Here is a 19,089-nt window from a genome sequence, read left to right on the forward strand (position 1 = left end):
CTGAGGCTGAAATAGAACAGCAGCACAGAGGTTTGAATAATCAGTAAGAATAAAGTGAGATTATTGGTAGACAGCGAAGGCACAGTTCTGGTTAAACACAACATACAATTTATTTGGTTAAAAAGACATACAATTTACTTTGGAAGACTGCGTTGCAATGGACAGGTAAAAGATCCAGATCTCTCTGTGGTGACAGTGACAGCACCCGAGGGAATGGCCTGAAGCTGTGCGAGGGCAGGTTTAGGTTGGGTATCAGGAAAAGGTTTTTCCCCCAGAGGGTGGCTGGGCACAGCACAGCCTGCCAGAGCTCACGGAGTGTTTGGACAATGCTCTCGGGCACAGGGTGTGACTGTTAGGGTGTCTGTGCAGGGCCAGCAGTCGGACTCTGTAATATTTGTGGGTCCCTTCCCCATTAGGGAGCTTTCCTTCGGCACCGACCGCTCCTGAGGGCAGGGGCAGGGCCTGCGATGGGGCGTGGCCGCGATGGGGCGTGGCCTCTGGCGGCGCTCCTGACGTCCGGCACAGACAATGGGCGACGCGGCCCCGCGGAACCGGAAGTGAATGGCTTTAATTTTGTCGCACATTCCTCCGCGGCGGAAGTTGCGGTGGCCCAGCCCTCCCCGGTCCCCGTCCCTCCTGCCCCGGCGCAGTGCCCTGAGGGGCGGCGGGCGGGGCGGATTTGCGCTGGGATCTGTCGCGGGGGCGTCCCCGGGACCGACGGGTGCGGAAGCCACCTCTCCAGAAGTAGCGCGGCGGACGGACTACTTTTTGGATCGGAAGGCAACGTGCGAAAACTTCCGGGGAGGGATTAGAAAGGCGCGTCACTTCCGGCGGGCCGGGACGCGAGGAGTGGGGTTCGGGCGGGGGCAGCGGTCCCGGCCGGGACGGCGACAGCGGCTCTCGGTAGCACATCCCGCCGCCCCGCCCGGCAGCGCCGCCGGGGGATGCGCCTCGCTCCCCGGCCCAGCCCCTGAGCCCCCCGGCCGTCCCTCTCCGCCCTGCGCTCCCGGCGGCGGCGGCGCCCCCCTCCCCCTGCGGCCATGGCGGGGGGCGGTGGGTCGCGTTACGCGGCCGAGTTCGTGCCGCCGCCCGAGTGCCCCGTGTTCGAGCCCAGCTGGGAGGAGTTCAGCGACCCGCTCGGCTTCATCGGACGCATCCGCGGCCTGGCGGAGAAAACCGGCATCTGCAAGATCCGGCCCCCCAAGGTACCGCCCGCCCGGGGGGGCTGAGAGCGGCCGGGCCTCAGTGGCCGGGCCTCGGACGTGAGGGGCTGGCCAGGCCCCGCGCTCGCTCAGGGTTTCGTGTGTCGCTCTCCATAGGCCGCGGTGTCTGTGCCAGGGACGCCCAGGAACCTGTAGAATCTTTGACCTCCGAGCGGGGTTTTGTAGAGGCTGCTCTGAGCAGCTGGGAAGCGAATAGTGAGTGCATGGCGCTGCCCGGGACTTGGTGCTATTTTTACTTCCACAACGCCAGCAGTCGGCTTGGAAAAGCTGGGAAGGCTTTGTAGGTGAAATCGGGCATTTGCTCCGGGCGGGGAAAGGAGAGAAGGAAGGGTATTGTTCGTTATGGATCATTGTTCATAAACACAGTTGTTAGACCGTTAGGAGGAGGACGGCCAGCCTGTTCTTGTAGGGGCGTTGTTTGTGCACAGCTCCTCAGGAGCAGCTCAATCTCTCCGACAGTTTGGTCGTTACTTAGGGTCACCTGCCCAGTGACCAGGCAGGGCAGGTCATCACGCAGAGAGCATCAGACAGCTTGGCAGAAAGCACTTATTTCACTGAGTTATTAAAGTACAAATAAACTTCAAATACAGCTGTTAGTAAGAGACTTGAAAGCAGTGAGAGGTAAAAACCTGAAAAGACAGCGTGTAGCTGAGAGCAGTGTGGGTATGGGGGTTGCTGATTGGATTTCGTGGCTCTCTCCTGACCTGTTTTGATTCCCAGAATGTGTTCAGTTGGTTTAATGACATGGTGAAAGCTTGACCTCCAAGGGGCTGCCCTTTCTAAAATAAGCTGCATAGCTCAGGTTGGGAGGCCACAAGGAACAGATCCAGATCCTGTTCATTGAGGATAAGTGGAACTTTCCTGGCTCTTGGATGCATTGGTGTTCCTCTGAGGCTGCTCAGCTGCTTGCCCTGCAGGGTTTCACAGGACACGTGTGTCAGGTTGATTTGCAACCTGCAATAATTGCTAAATCACACATTTCATACTACCCTGACTGATTAATTGCTGTTTCCTATAAATAGAAGTTGTAAATATTTAAGGTTGTGCTTGAGGCCTTTATTTGCTGCTGCAGATTGTGTGGCTTGGCCACCTGTAATGGCGTGTCCTCCTTCAGGTATAGTCACTGCCAGGTAGATCTGCTGTGACTGAAGCTTTGGTAAAAAGTGCTAAAAAGCTGAATGACTTGTTTTGATGTTGTAACACGGTTTTGAGAGATGGAGCTGGTCGGTGGTTGCACCGACCCCTGACAGTGCTGAGAAAGTCGTTATTTAAGGCTCAATTCTTGTTAAAGAATTGGGCTCCTGACTGGTGGTCTTGTCTTTATTGAAATGACTGTGGACAAGCAGAAAACCATTAGATGTGTTATGATGTGCCTGATTTAGTCTTTGTTGCTGTTGACACTGAGGATTTTTCAGTGTGCAGGATATATGGATTCTTTATTTAAAGTAAATAAATAACAGATCAGCTACAGAGTGTGTCTTGTGTTTAAGCTTAGCATGAGGTAATGCATACTGAGATGCTTTCAACCTTATTTTCTTTGACATTTTTGAATCTGTGAGGATCTTTCTTCAGACTAAAATATGGTGGGAGGAACATTGTTGTATAAGCACAAAAATGTCTTAAAATTGGAAAATGATATCACCAGTTGTTCTTAGAAACTAATTTACTATTGGAAGCTTGTTTACTCAGGCATTATTAGGGTGTTTGGTCTTGTGCATTTTTCAGAGAAGTTTCTGGAAGCAGTAAAATATCTTTCTGTCTCTGTTTAGGACTGGCAGCCTCCATTTGCATGTGAAGTGCAAAGTTTTCGTTTCACTCCACGAATTCAGCGCCTGAATGAACTGGAGGTGAGCTTTTCCACTGTTGATATAATTTTGTGTTTGCTCTGAAAGAAAGAGGTATCCCTGCTTGAGATTTGCATCTTGGCAGGTTTCTGGATGGGGGGGACACTTTAGAAGCCCATAGATGATATTGATGTTTATATTTGGCAGTGGCAGAGTTTGTATAGAATAACTCTCCCACGCTTTGAGAAAAATCTGGTTTTTATTTTATTACCCGAAATAACCACAGGAGTTTTTCACATTCACCTGGTAGTGTCTAGAATGAATTCCAAATATCATGTGTGCAGTAAGAGCAGCCAGTGTCTAGCCTTCAGAGCTCCACGGGCAATGATTTTTTCCTCTTAAAATATTTCCTGCTGCTCTGATGCCTCTGGTTACCTCATACTGTCGTGAGAATGCCTTTTAAGCCTTTAAATTATTTTTATAGGCTTATTATAGCTGGTTAATTTTATGATTTAAAAACTTATGTGAGCTGTCTTGAAAGCAGTATGACCTCCATTCTGTCCTGGTTTTTCCTTTTCTCTGCAACATTTCTCAAAGCCTTGCTTTGTTTACGTACCAAAATGTCATTTGGCTTGTAAATGGGGCTCCTTATGGAAAGTGTTTTGGGTACTCCAGAGAAGAGGCCCTTTGTGTGGGTAAGGCATATATGAAAACTGGTAATGCATAAAAACTGGCCTATATAAAAACTGTTGGTAATTCCTCTCCTCCCCACCAATAATTGTCCTGTTCACACAACCACTGCGTTGAATCTTAACTTCTTTTTGCCAGGGTTGGGATTAAATAAATGCATGGGAGGGAATTTCTTGTTTGGACTGAGATGTTTATTAGTTCTTATCTATGTTGCAATCTCACAAGCCATCAGTTCTACAGCACTTCACTCTAACAAACTAAAAAAAATGGAGCTCTCTCTTTCTACAAGGCCTTTTAATCCCTAATTAAGAAATGACACTTAAAATATTTTTACTTTTAACCTAATAACCAACCACCCCGGCCCGCAATGCGGACTTTTTTATCTGATTGCACAAAACCACCCAAACCTATGAAGAAGAAAGTAAAGAAGGACCAGGCTCTACCCTAAAACCTCTATCTTGCTTCATATATATTACTATATTCTAAAACTTAAAAAACTCTACTAAGTTTTCTACCATGTGATATTACGCACTTCTAATCAAACCGCACACCCATAATCTGTTTTGTCATTCTGTTTTGGAAGCCTTCTCCATGGCCTCAGGTCAAATGCAGTGTTCTCTTGGGGGTCACAATTAATAATTGTTCTTGTGTTTCTCCCTGGAATGCTGATTATTTCTTAAGCATGCGTTTTGCTTTCAGACCAAGAAATTATTTGGTAGGCATTTAATTTATAGTGTCCTAAGTGCAGAGAGAAAAGCATATATAATTTTCTTTTTGTAAAGACTTTCTTTTTAACAATGTTTTTATTTTTAGATTTGGTTTTTTTTTTACCTGACAAAGAAATATCTCCCTTGCCAAGTTGCATGTTGAAAATGTAAACACTATAAAAACTTATCTTGTTTTCTCTCAGGACTGTAAGGTTTTGTCACATTTGGTTTTGAATATACATGATTGTCTACCTTTACTGATTCCAGGCAATGACAAGAGTGAAACTGGACTTTTTGGATCAGTTAGCAAAATTTTGGGAACTGCAAGGATCCAATTTAAAAATCCCTGTGGTTGAGAGAAAAATACTGGATCTGTATGGTTTGAGCAAGGTAAGTATGTGTAGGCCTTAGGCAGAGATTTCAGTTTTCAGTCCAGCTCAAGAAGCCAAACAAGAGGAAGGGCTCGTGTTACAGAGCTAATCTCATTAATCCAGAGGGTAAATAACTGGGAAAAATACAGTGAACAAAACATTTCTAATTTGAATGTTTATGGCAAACATGTCACAGTGTAATTAAATCAGTTACCTTTGGCTGGATTGGTTGGATTCCATACAGCAGGTATTTATTACCTTGTTTAGCTTGAATGTCCTGATGTCAGCTGGCCTCTTGATTTTCAGTTCTCCATTTTTACATGCAGTGGAGCTACAGGAGTTTGAGGTGTTCTTTGGGAAGGCAGCAGTATGTGTGCATTTCAGCTCTGGTCAACAATTCTGTAATGAATTGTTGCAGTTTCTCCTTCCTCTCTTCCAGCAGAGGTTTTTATAAAAACATCTTTGAAAATATATAATGTCATCTCCAGGAATACTTACTTTAATTTCCAAAACAGACTTTGCTTAAAGCTGACTAGAAATGAATATTTCCATAGTTATGTTTGGTGAACACACCAAACTTCTTTCAAAGTTTATGCACAAGTCTCTGTTGGAATTTGGTTTTGCACTGGCAAAATAAATGTACCATTTTAGACTTAGCTGCTAATAAATATAAATAGGTAGATTTCTTCTTGCAGGGAAAAGACCGAAGTTCTGGTAGTTCTAGTGCTTCTAGGTTAGAGCATCAGTTTCCATTCCCCATCAAGATTTGTTTCTCTTAGGTAAGTAAAAATGTAAATGAGTATATTTTTGTTTCAAACAAAGTCAAATATTTTTGAAAGTCTGGAAGGGCTGATAAAATGCAGAGAAAAGCTGATAAAATGTTTTCCTGTGTTTTTTTTCTTTTTGTGTCTATGGTGGCTTACTGGGATATGCAGTAAGATGCAGAATATCAGAGAGGTACTGGAGAATATCTGGGTCACTGTAGTGAGCTGGAACATTTCAATTGGCTGTGGATTTGCAGCTCTGAGTTGATTTGGTTCGTTACTAGCTTCTTTAGCTGTTGTTTATGCATAGATAATTTTGGAAAACAAGTTTTCCTGGAAATTTTCAAGATAAGTTGAAATTTAGGACAGGTTTCATTTTAAAAGGTTTTTCTAGAGCTTTTCTGTAAATACAGGGAAAAATAATGATCAATAATATTTAAATCTAACTCTGTGTGATTATAGGAGAAACCTGAATTAATGAATTTACTTGTCACTGTCAGACTTCTCATTTTACCTCAGCCTTACAAGCAAACAATAAATTTTACTCCAGTAATAAAATGTTTTTGCCTTGAGGTTTCTAACAGTATGTGAAACATTAAGCTTGAAATTTAGTCTTCATGTGTAAAGAAATGCAATGCAAAACTACACTGCTGTAAAAATGATACTAGTTTTACAATAATATAAATGGAATTATAATCCATTTGTGTTTTAAGTTGTTTGGCAGTGAAATTAAAAGGAATGGAGGCAGTGGAAATGTGGCCTGTGTGTCGGAGGAAGCAACTCATACGCTGTTATATTGCTTGCAGGCAAATTGTCTTGTTTTTAATTGTATATACATATAGATGTAAGCAGTGATAGTTCTGTATGTGAATTACTGGTCTCAAACCAATTGAAGTCATGTGTAATAACTGGACTGAGTTGGAAGGTAAATTTACTTTTCCCTCTTTTTATAGTAGTCTCTCTTCCCTCCAGGGTTTTGTGAGAGTTCTAAGCTCCAACATTCCCTGCTGACTGGGGTCTGTTAAAATGGGCTTTATTGCTGGCCAGACTTGTGTTTTACAGCAGAGTACAAGTCTGGTGAGGGTTAACTTTTCAGTTTGTTCTTGTGGTAGGTTTTGTATCTTTTCCAGCACATGATAAACCTTAACTGTTGGACTCCTTCTGTCACGGACATTGTGCAATTTACATTTGCTAGTAAATTAAAAATCACATTAAATATATGAAGCAATAAGAATAATAAGTTATTATTTATAATAACTTATAATTTGTTATTAAAGGACTAGTCTTTCAGGAAACAAAAGCTAATTTCAGGATTCTGTCACTTTTCATGGAACCTTTTAACATTTGATTGGTTTAATTGATTCTTGCTTTACGCAAGCTGGTGAGAGCAGCTCAAAACCCTGAACTTTTTATTTTATTTATTTCAGATTGTTGCCAGCAAAGGAGGCTTTGAAGTAGTGACCAAAGAGAAGAAATGGTCTAAGGTGGCGAGTCGGCTTGGCTACCTGCCAGGGAAGGGCACGGGCTCCTTGCTCAAGTCTCACTATGAACGGATCCTGTATCCCTACGAGCTCTTCCAGTCTGGGGTCAGCCTCATGGTGAGATGCTCCTCTTTCATGCTATGAAGAGGGTACCCAGAAGGCACACACAGAGCTCTGTTACTCGATGTGAAACTGGGCCGTGGGGTCAGTGCTGTTGGAAGCTCCAGCTGTGCCAACAAAGCTAGAACCACCCTCGTAGTTATCTGTGACAGGCCAGAAGTTGTGACATGACCTTGTGTAGTTATTTTCTGGTATTTCTTTCTAGGACTGAAGTCAGCCATGTTGGGATGGAAAACAAGGCAAAAGATGATATGTTCAATTGGAAATGTCTATTTTTCTCTTGAAAAATAACCTGCTAGCTGGGATTCAGTGTTCTTATTTGAAGGGTGAATGAATTAATTGGCCTCTTTTCCAAATGGTCTGCGTGACTTCACTCGTCCCGTTTCTTAGCACACAGAATGATTCATAGGCTGTGGAATGATTAGCACTGCCTGACCAACAGTGTCCTGTGCTCTGCTCCTCCAGGGCATCCAAAAGCCTAACTTGGATCTTAAGGAAAAAGTGGAACCTGAGGACCTCAGTTCAGATGCCCAAGCTTCCCCAAAGCAGGCTTCAAGGATGAATGTTATGCTGAAGAGAACCAGGCGTGTCAAATCCCAGGTATTCCTCTTGATCAGCTCTTACAGACAGGGAGCTCTTATTTCTCCCACCAGTGCAGCAGCCTTTGGGAACCTGCTCAGCAGCACCACCAGGAAGCAGTTTTCATTTAGCTAAAATCCAGAGAAGTAACTCTCAGTTTGTAACTCTTGAGATCTGGTTTGATACAGCATATGCACGGTTTGTGTCAAAACTTCTAAAAGTTGCTTTTTCGTTACTGACAAGTGACCTAAGTACCTTGGTAAGGAATGTATCTGTGAAAACAAGACAAAGCTGTTTGTGAGTTGATGTTCAAGCTTCTCCTTGTACAAAGTTCTAGAACTTTTAAAGACCTTTTTAAAATATGCCTCTTAATGGCATAAATGCAAATACTTGGAAGTAATGGTTAATTGTGGAATTGCATGTGGGACTAACTATCTCAAGCTGGACAGGCAGTTCTTCTGAAGAACTGAAACAGATGTGTGAGGAGATGAGCATTGATGGCTGGAACTATCTACAATTATTCTGCTGAAAAGCAGTTTCCTTCCTTCTGAATTACTGGTGTTATAGGAATTTTTGTTATTCTAGTAGGTGATAGTAATTTTAAATGGCGGTGATTCCGTTTGAACTCAGATTTTCTCAGGGGTACCTCCCAGGAGTTACTGTCTTACTGAAAATAATTGTGGGGTACTGCCCTGGTGGCTCTGTTGGACTATTTAAATCAGGCCTTCCCCTTCTGACAGAGGTACTCCTTGCAGGCAGCATCCTGAGGCTTTTCACATGAAGTCTGGTGGCTCCCTGCTGGCTCATCAGCAGAGCGTGGGTGAAAGCTGGATTTATATGCAACCAACTTCCTACTTGCTTCATCCTATTCTAGACTTAGCTCCAGCACCACAAGGTTTTTTCAAATGCTCTTTAACTGCTTTTTTTTTTTTTTTTTTTTTTTTACAATGCACCTTTCCTCTCACACAGGTATTTGAGTATCCTTTGTAATTTTTTGCCTTCTTCTCTGCTGGTTTAGACTGAATTGTCTTTTTTAAGTGTGTTTTCTCAGCTTGCTAAAGCTGACTTGAAGTTATATATCATAGCCATATAGCAGTGCATTACACAAGCAGTCCCAGGCTTGTTGATCTTCCCAGATCTCTCAAACAAAGTATGGGTAATGAGCTACCCAGAAAATCTGAGTGCTGCAGAAATTTCAGCAGTCATTTGCTATGTGGAATTCTTCTTTGGATTTGAATGAATCTCATGGTGAAATGCCAGTATGTCCTTTTTCTCACACATGGTGTAAAAGTGTCACTGTTTTACCAAGGTCCTGTGGGATCTTTTTTCCTGCTGATTTCAGTAGAATAATAATACTGGTCGTTTCTCCATGTTGGAAAGATGATTCTTTGGTGATCCTGGCACTGTACAGGTGTTTCACTTTGTTTGAAGGGCCTGCAATTCAGAAATAAGAGATCATTTTATTTAGATAGTCTGCAAAAAATACATATATATTTAAATACCTTTTATTAGTCATGTAGCCATGTTATCTTTTAAGCATTACAGTTACTAAAATGGCTGAAGTGAATTCTTTAATACAGGAAAAAAATCATCCTACTTGCACGTTCAGAAGAAGTAGGTTTTGGCTATGTTGGAAGCTGTGTATAACTATCTTAAGTCATCCCTGGAGCAGCATTTAGAGCCAGATTTTTCCTCAGTATCCAGAAATGGTAGCAGTGTAAAATAAATATCTGAGAACATGGAGACATTGTTCCAGATTTCAGTGCACCTTTTTATTGTAGACAGGACTCTGTTTATTGTCTGAAATGCATACCTGGAATTGGACCAGAGGTTGTCTAAACAATCTTTAGAGAGCCAGTAATATGCAAGCAATGTAAAAGCCTACTAAATAAATGTCATTCTGCTCTAGCTGAAACATCTGAATGATTTGTGTGTAGTGTGCCAAGTAGTCCAGTGCCTGGTTAGTGAGCATGGGATAATTCCACAGACCTCTGCAGGTCCTTAGATCTTTCCCAAGTGCTAGAAGTAGTTCCCAAAGACCTTCTGCATCTTCTTGCAGATAACTTACCTTAGAATGGGCAAATAATAAGAAAGTATAAATATAGTATTCAGAAATTACTGAAATAGAGAAACATCCTCAGCAGTAGAAGGGGGTGAGAGGCTTTGAAAAAGCAAATATCAGCATTTTTCGAGAGTGTGAAAAATGAAAGAAAATAGGGAATGGATGTCCTCCTCTGTGAAGCATAGCTTGAGAATCTTTGGATACTATAATCAAATGTCAATTGACAACATTGTCTCTGAATAGGAAGGGAATAATTAGATGGTGAGCAGTTATGTTCAAAAGATAAAGTTAATACTTTATTCTCTTTTCTCTGAAGAAAGCTTTCACAAATAAAAGCTGGAGAAAGGCAGCTGAGTTCCTAAAGGCTTGTAAAGAAAATGACAATAAAAAGTAAAGTAATTCAGATCAGGAAAAGAGAATATCCTTAAGGAAAGCTTAAATTTAGGAGAATACTTTCTTAGAAAATGGTAGTGGTATCTTCATAGATGATCTGTTGGGGGTGTATTTTAGCTGACAAGGGATTTGTCTAATGAGGCTATGTCATGGTGATTTCTGGTAAAGAATTGCAGTACTGGAACGAAAAGTGCTGTTTCCTCAAAGGATATTAACTTAATGTCCAGAGAATTTTCTTAAAAACAATTCTGAGTAATATATCTGCTCTCAGATTTCTTTATGATTGCAGATTAACACAGTAAAATAAGCTTCAGGTTTTTTTTGCTTGAAAGATTTCTTTCAAGCAAAAGAAAGAAATTATTTGTGAAACAAAATAATGAAACAAAAGAACTCGGAGAGATGCTGACAAATGCCCCAAACATGTAAATATTTTGGTTACTGGTTGTAACCATTGTCCATTGGGGGTGGAGGAGTGGGGTTGCAAATGTTTCAGAATTGATGAGGGGTGAGACAAGAGAATAGTGAGTGAATCCTGTGTAACTGGATTGTGTTATTAGGCTTGGCCCATATACAAGAAAAACCCTTGGGTTGTACTTTCAGTTGAGAAGGTAAAAGACGCAGCCTGTATCCTTCAGGACAAAGAGGAGATAAGAGCAGAATCACAGTTTAATCAAGTTCATTTCACTTGTGTAGAGAAAATATAATGCAAACGTGAGCTGGAGTTTTGTGTTGTGAGCAGTGAGAGAATTGCAAGTATTGCTGCTGCTTCCATGCAATCACAGTTGTGAGTTTGGTTTTTTCTTAAAGTCTTAAAGGACACAGCAGAAAAATGCTTAGTGGGGCTTCTGAATACTTTTGGTATTTACACCTTTAAGTATCAATATCTGGTCAGTGTTCATGAGGTTACACAGGAATCTGATTTTTAAAAAAAATTCATCTTCCAGCATGCAAACTGTTCTTTTTCAAAACTCTGTAGCTCTTTCCACCTGAGCATGAAAGGATTTCATCCACTAAGGTTTAGTGGTATCCAAGTAAATCTGAGCTGAGGAGTTAGGAAAACATATTTAGATAACGTGTTTTTAAACTGAGCTGTAGAACTTTGTTGCTGCATGTTAATGATTTGCTTTTATTAAATATTATAATAAAATTATTTTTCATATCTCATTGAGAAAACTATCTTTGGTCACAATAGTAGGAGAAATTGAGATTGTTGTTGAAATGATGTCTGTGCTGAATTATGTGGGTTGATTCTGTCAGGTTCTATTAGTTGAGGGAATGGTTGAGTTGTTAATGAATTTCAAATGGAAAATGAGGGACTAGAAAGTCTCTGGTATGTTTCCTTTTGGTTTGTTAGCCAAAAAGTGAGGAATTGGTGAGGAAAAATTTGCATGGTTGCACAGCGGGCTTACAGAGTTGGTCACATATAAAGTGCAAATAATTTAATAGCAACATAGAAATGTTCAAAATAAGCATATGAGCAGTAATTAGGTTGGAAAGATGCCTCTTAGCATGATGCATACCCAGTTCAGTGGGAACAGGGACTGTAAATATCAATAAAATTCCTTAGAGTAATAATGCATAGGAAACTATATCTTCAAATGTCTTCTGGAAGCAAGTAAAACAACTGATTAAGGCAGAAGAATAATTTTTTAATGTTTATTGCCAGTGTATTAGAACTTATGCTAAACACCATTTTAGAAGATTTTTTTTTTGTTTTTTTAAATAATTGATTAAAGACTTTAAAGGCATGTCACCCCAAGGGACAGGCATGAGATATTAGGCCATAACTTTGACAAATAACAGATGAAATATCATCAGGAAGCTAACTGAAGAATAACTTAGTTGAAATTACATGCCCACCATCAAAATTGATAGTCTTGCTGAGATCTTTTAAGATAGTGAATTTCAGGAGGAAGTTTTTGAACAGGGAGAACTTATTGGCCTTCTATACCACATCAGAGAGATTTTTCAAAGCATAAGGAAGCAGCATAAAGAAAAATGCCAAGGTAATTGTTGCAGATAAAAGCAGAATATTTTCTTCTTTTTCTTCTTTTTGTTGTTAGATTATTGGTAGTGATGTGAGAAAATGAGGTAGGTCAGTAATGGGAAACAGAAAGAAGTTCATTAGAGCAGAACACTACAGGAAACATCGCTGGCAGGGGCATGGAGCTGTCACCAAATGGGTCTTTTTACTTCTGATTTTGAGCTTGCAACATGAGTAGCTGTGATCTGAATTGTACTCACAACATTTCATCACAAATAAGCCCAGAAGCAGCCAAGCTTAAGGAAGTTGGTTGGATCTCATTAGTGTCCTGTGGATGTATCTCTCAGGGAAGCAGATAAGGAAATCCTGTTGTAAGTGCATTAAAATCCAGGCACTTGACTGAATCATAGTGATTTTGAAAAAAAGTTGCTCTGGCAGTCTTATTATTTTTTGCAAAATGTTAAACCTAGTTCTTTTATTCATCATAGAGGTCACTTCATGTAGTTGATTTGGAATATTAGATGGGAAATAATTTGGAAATTTGGGACAAAAATTCTCTCTCTTACTCCATTTGCATATGTTCATTGCCTTTAGGAACAGAAAATCATATCTTTTCAGGCCTGCTTCTTTTGATGAGCACATATTCTGGGAGAGTGGAATAGAAACAAATTGTGAAGAAACCTGGAGGGGGAAATATTGGTGGTTTGTGCTGATGTGGTCTTGTATTTATTTTTAGGCGGAGGCAGGAGAAATGAGTAGAAACACCGAACTGAAGAAGCTGCAGATCTTTGGAGCTGGACCCAAGATGATGGGACTGGCATTGGGAGCAAAGGATAAAGAGGGTAATTAAATCTTGGGCTCTTAGCTTTCTGTGAGTTCTTTGCTTTCAGTGAGACTGTTAAATCTTTCTGAATGTCTCTAGAGACAGTATTAAGAAGAAGGCAAATCAAAACTGGAAAAAGAAAGCTAAGTATTCTAGGGTTTCATTCACTAGAGATTTACAGAGTGCTTCATATAACTTGGCAGAGTTTCAGCTCTTGATGTATTATATAGTAACAATAACAATTAAGCAGCTGTTCCATGAACTGAGTGACTGAAAGGGGAAGCAGGATTTAAAAGTACTGAAACTGATCCTGCCAGCAAAGTGCACAACTTAGGTGTTTAATTCAGTGTTTTTCATGAGGCCGTTGGGATCACCTGTGAGGATAAAATGTTTTTCCTAATCCCTGTTGATTTTAGATTGGCCAGATATAACATGATATTTTTGCTTTCTTTGGACTGTTAAGTAGTTTCTGATCTGAAAGGCAGGGTGCAGGCTGGGTGTCTGTGGTATTTTTGCAAGTGAAGTCTATCTTGATGTCACATTAACAGCATTTAGTTTCATTTTCCTTCAAGATGAGGTGACACGGAGGCGCAAGGGAACCAGGTCGGAGGCGTTTGGGATGCAGATGAGGCAGCGCAAAGGAACCCTTTCTGTCAACTTCGTAAGTCTGATGCCTTTGCTGGGATTTCTGATGGAAAGGACTTGGTTGGTTTACTAAGATTTTTCTTTTTCCTCTGAAAGAACTCCCACCCCTCCAAACAGATGAATGAATGCATGCGGCAGCAGATGATACTGTTATGGGAAGAAAGAACAATATTTTGGAAAAAACAATCTGTGCTCAAGGCTTTTGTTTTCATCTTTTGGACAGGAAAGCTGTTGCCATGTGAAGCTTTTTGCTGATCATACTTGCTACACGCTTGAATGCTTTCAATAGCTCAGTTTTTGTTAGAGCTCCCCTTAGTAGAACAACTATAATACTGCTTCTTGTCCTTAGAAGAGATGCTGAGGTGCTCCACTACTTCAGGAGTTTGTGTTTAGCAATTCCACATCTTTTTTTCTGTTTTGAATTTGAATAGGAAAAATAAAACATTTAGTTCCCTGATGTTTGTCCATGGAAAAGCAATGTACAATTGTTCTTAATGCCTTTCACATAATGTGACTTCCTACTTTTCAAGTGTCATAACTTAACGTGTGTGTGCAGCCATGAATGAAGAGCTGTGCTTTTATTGTCTAAACAATTAGATTCTTCACTTAGAATTCAGCTGTTCCTTTTTTTTTTTCTCTCTTAGCCTGGGAACACTTAAAAAAGCTTATCTTAAATTTCAACCATGGAAGGCCAAGGCAACCTGAAGTAATCACATTTTTATATGGGGCAGAAAAAGTGGGAGAATTTGGATATTTAAAAACCAGATCACTGTGCCATTGCAGATCAGTTAGGATTTTTGTGACTTGGATTTTTTCAGTCATGCTACTACTTCTGAGTATATGGCTTTCCTAGGCCAAGTGAATTTGATAATTTTAACTATGCTTTAATTTTGAAAATAGTTGGTCTAGTCTCTTGGGGTTTTTTTGTGGAGCACTATTTACTTTTTTTCATTTAACCTATATTTATAAGAGAATATGAAAATGCTGTCACAACAGCATTGTTATTTTGAAACTGTATTACTGTAACTCCAATATCTTGAAATTCTGTGACTTAGTACTATTTAGTTCCACACTTTTTTTTAATACTTGGATGAGGAAAGCAGTCCTAAACACACTGGTGATGCATTTACCTCATATAACACTGGGCTGAAAAATACTGTGGTGCAGTTTTGTATATATTTCTCCATCATTTATTTATCTTTAAGTGCTAACTGTGAAATGGATTTCATATGGTGAATTGTTGCAGTAAGGTAGAAAAATCATAAAAAAAGGCTTCATAAAATCAAGCCTGCTCTCCTGGAATCAGTGTCTGGCCTTGTCAGAACTGGCGTTTTGCAAGTTCCCATGTGAAAGCAATCCTGTTGTGAGCAATTTGTTAACATAATAATCTATTCCTGGGTAAAAAAATAACCTGCACCTGCATAAACTGTTTCTGCACCGTTAGATAGAAAAATTAAAATTATCTTTCACAAACAACTGGCCTTGCACATAGAGACTGAGAGTTTTAGTGACCAATCAATACAGAGTAACAACTTATTACTAACCAATAAAAGTAATTGGCAAGAAAACTACTAACCAATTGGAGTCCCACAAGAGGTTTATGAAACTGTGTTAAAAGGAGGTATGTGAATAAAGAAAGGTCTTTTTCCACCATGGAGAAAATGGAGTCAATGTGATTTACTCCCATTGTGAATTACTAACTGCAAGATAAAATGCACCTTTTTATATATGCACCTTTATTGATGCATATAATTATATATCATAGTGTTACATTGTGTTATCACATGGCTAGTAGGATTTTTTGTGGTTATTACATAATCACAGGTCTCCTTGTTGTGAATATCCATTTCAATGCAGTTTTTGTATTTGCCACATCATCATGTGCGCTAACATAGAGGTTGCACGTGTTAATAGGAATTTAGAGAGAAGGTATTACCAGTGAGAGGTAGCTAGTGAGGACCACAAAAAGCTTAGCATTGCCATTTTCATGCATTGCTAAATTTTGGGAAGGGAATATCAAAGTGCTTGCTGAGGTACCCTCCCTCCCTTCTATGCAGTTGCAACAAAAGCAGCTGGTTTGGTGCTTTGGACAGATATAATGTTCCATGAGGGTGAGTGTGTGGATTTTTCTTTTTAAAGGGGAAAATGATATGCCTCTTGAGTAGAGCTGCATTATTTTTTAAAATAGTTTCTTAAGAAACCTGAGCAGCCTCCTTAAGAAGTATATTACTGCATAGCTGGGAGGTTGCAAACTTAACTAGGCCACTGTAACTGGAGATGGGTTTGTCATTAACTATTTAATCCACCTGAGCCTAATCAGCTGAAGTGCACATGTTTTTGTGACATCTTGATTAAATTAACAGACCCCACCAAACGCAGCCCCACCCATTCTGGTGTTACTTGGGGTTGTGTGAAAGGAATGCACACAGCCTGAATTGCCAGGGGCTGGTGGAAGTAGTAGCAGAATTTGGAGTAGGTATCATTCGTGAGGTTCATGCTGTTAGTAAAAATTTATACAAAAGGTAATTGTTTTTCAAAGACAATAGAATATCCAGGTTTTTTAAATTTAGGTTGTTCACTTCTTCAGTATTATAGTAAATGCTTCTGTTAATTGAAGTTCTTTGCACTCTACAGGAAGCTAGAGCAAAGAAAATATGAAATCTCTTCATATGGTTGGTTTTCTGTCTGGCCCCAGAGCATGTCTCCCAGTCAGTGTTGTTTTTGTTGAGAGACTATCTTGTACAACTTCCAAGAACTGTTTGCTGTTGTATAGAGATCAATACTTCTCTCTTACCATTTGGAGTTTTTATTCTTTGCTATGGAAAAAATGAGAAGGAAGTTGGTGCTTTTACATGTGGTTTCCTTGGCTTCCTCATGAATTTTTAGATTGAAATCTGTAGGTTTGTGAATTTTATCATCTCTTTTTCATTGTAAAGATAAAACTACTGTTGCAAGTGATGATGTGTGCATTTCTGAAATTTCTTTTTGAGATTTTCCTTAGCCATGCAGTCTTTGTAGATACTTAGTTTAAATTGTTTTTCTAAGAGGGCTGAAGAGAGGGAGTTCTAAAAACTGTAACTTACTCTTTTGCCTTAGAATAACATGAGTGAGATGCTTCTTGAGTTAGATAGCAAAAGATACTCCAACTGAACTGGGTAATTGTTTTGCAGCTCCCAAAGTCCTCTTGCTCCCACATAGTGCTGCTTTGGGAATGAAACAGAAGCTATCCTTATCAATACTTCTCAAAAACCAGGGTTGATGCTCATATATTGGACTTGAGGATATCATCCTTTGTTCCTTAGCTTAAGTAAGGCAGGCTCTGGATGAGAAACTTCTTGTAACTCTTTTCTCTTTTTTCCCCCCACAGGTTGATCTCTATGTTTGCTTATTTTGTGGTAGAGGAAACAACGAGGATAAACTGCTACTGTGTGATGGATGTGATGACAGCTATCACACCTTCTGCTTGATTCCTCCTCTTCCTGATGTACCCAAGGGTGACTGGAGGTGTCCAAAGTGTGTTGCTGAGGTACAGTTCAAGAACTACTGAAGCTTTGTATGTGTACTTGTGTGCCTGGAAAGATCAGAAGAAGAGCGGTTCCATCCGTGTAGAATGCATAGTTTGTTTTGGAATATTGCCAAGATGAGCCTTGAACTTTGGTTGATGAGCCATGAGGAGAGAGAAACATTGCTTCTAGAGCTTGGGCATAATCTTTGTTTTTGATGGGGCTATGTGACAGGTAAAAAATTGGCTTTGGTATATTAAAAGCTGAAACTCAATTTGATAATTTGGAAGTGTGAAATTAGGGGTGAGAACGAGGGTTATAAGGGATGGTTCAACATAATGATGACACAATTTGTAAACTATGAAGGAAGTAAAGTATGAAATTTAGGCGTAACAGGGAGCTTTGATTATTGGCAAGACATGATGGCATTGTTCAGAATGGCCTGTAGCAGAAAGTGAAAAAACTGATTTAAAGTTCTGTTAGAGCTATTTTAGATTTGGTTTAGTCTAAAAAAGGATCTGCTCAGGCTCTGAAAGTGGAAGCTAGTTGAATTTCATTACTCAAAAAAGAACTACCCCGTTCTAAGAGATGATTGATCAACAGACAGCAAACATCACTTGTTTGGTTTGGTATTTGTCTTGGGGAAACAAATTTTGCAAGCTCAGAAAGTTGGTAGATGTAGGATTCAGAGGAGGAAGCTGACTGTTTGTAACTCTGTAATTACAAGAGTGGCTTTCACTCTTGAGGCTGTGTTGTTTCCAGAGGAGCAGTTGAGCACACACATTTACAGACCCACTTCCCCCTGTGCCCTTCTGCAGTGCTGGCTGCTGCTGGTTCCTCTTGGTGGTGTTTGGAGCATTGTGCAGCCACAGGAGCTGGATCTGCTCACTGCTCTGACCCTTCACTGAGAGCCGAGCTTGTCAGATGAACTCAGCAAATGCTGCTTAAAGAAAGGTGCAAATTCATAGCTACAGGCAAGGGAAGAGGTGAAATGTTCCCTTTGGGCTGCTGCTCAGAGAGTGGACCAACCTACTTCTTTATTTTCTCTTAAGATGGAGCAATAAAGAAGAATTAGGAAACTGCAGCAATCTAATATGGAGTTAATTTAGAGACTGCAGTAGTAAATACAGTGGCTGCAACAGTTCAAGAGTGTGGAAACTCAAGAAATTTCATTATTGCTAGTAAAAACAGGAAGAGATGTTAGCCAAGAAAAAAATGCAGGCAGGGACAAACCCAGGAAAGATAAGGTGTCATATAATTTTTTACTAGCAAATGATACAGAAAACATTTGAAAAGTTTTGGAAAGGCATTGGAAGAGGTAGGAGAAAACACATGACTGTAATGTGTACTGGAAAGTAAACAAGTAACAGCAAAAGGATGTTTGAAGTATTCACTAGTACTTTTTGCCTCAGTTTTTACTTTAGATGTTAATTGTGCACAGATCTTTAATGTAATTTTACAGCAGGGTACTGGAACAGAAGCTGGGAAGAATAGGGTAAGGGCTCTTTATATGTATTTAGGTCAGCATTGTTTGAAGTGTTCACAGATGTTGTAGATTCTCTGTCTCAGGCTCCATTTGAGAACCACTTTGATACATGTTGGGAATAGTATAAGGATAGTTCCTGTTGAAAAAAACCCAAACTACTGATGAATTCCTTTCCAGTCCTGTTTCTTTGCCTGAAAAGCTGACTATTAGATATATTGAACACAAAGATGATGTAAAACTGTCTTGTATATATAAACATGGAGTCAGTTCCAATGGAGCTGAGAAGGACACATTAAAAATGAGTGGGGAGAGGAGTTGAAATGTGCACCAATATTTTTTCATTTTCAGGATGAATGGGGATAGAACAGGAAAGGACTTGGAGATTCTCTGTCAGATGGGCCATGTCTGCTGTTGCCTGTGTTGCCCTGTTCTAATTTCCTTTTTCCTCTTCCCTATTATAAATTTTCATGGTGT

General features: G+C 40.1%; 1 protein-coding gene across 2 annotated transcripts in view; it reads left to right on the plus strand.

Annotated features, from left to right (window-relative positions):
- Positions 1-583: 583 nt before the first annotated feature.
- KDM5A (lysine demethylase 5A) overlaps positions 584-19,089 on the plus strand; it is a 52,243-nt gene continuing 33,737 nt past the window's right edge. Inside the window, exons 1-8 of one of the 2 annotated variants that reach the window (XM_071422250.1) lie at positions 584-1,205; positions 2,993-3,070; positions 4,672-4,794; positions 6,967-7,137; positions 7,606-7,740; positions 12,895-13,000; positions 13,554-13,642; positions 16,994-17,152. In XM_071422250.1, the coding sequence (XP_071278351.1) occupies positions 1,041-1,205; positions 2,993-3,070; positions 4,672-4,794; positions 6,967-7,137; positions 7,606-7,740; positions 12,895-13,000; positions 13,554-13,642; positions 16,994-17,152 (1,026 nt within the window). In that variant the 5' untranslated portion in view covers positions 584-1,040. The remainder of the gene's footprint in view (positions 1,206-2,992; positions 3,071-4,671; positions 4,795-6,966; positions 7,138-7,605; positions 7,741-12,894; positions 13,001-13,553; positions 13,643-16,993; positions 17,153-19,089) is intronic. The other variant, XM_071422249.1, reaches the window with a different exon arrangement.

Source organism: Agelaius tricolor, unplaced genomic scaffold, assembly GCF_023055355.1.
Source record: "Agelaius tricolor isolate 1412-34295 unplaced genomic scaffold, bAgeTri1.0.p SCAF_3, whole genome shotgun sequence".
Lineage (NCBI taxonomy): Eukaryota > Metazoa > Chordata > Aves > Passeriformes > Icteridae > Agelaius > Agelaius tricolor.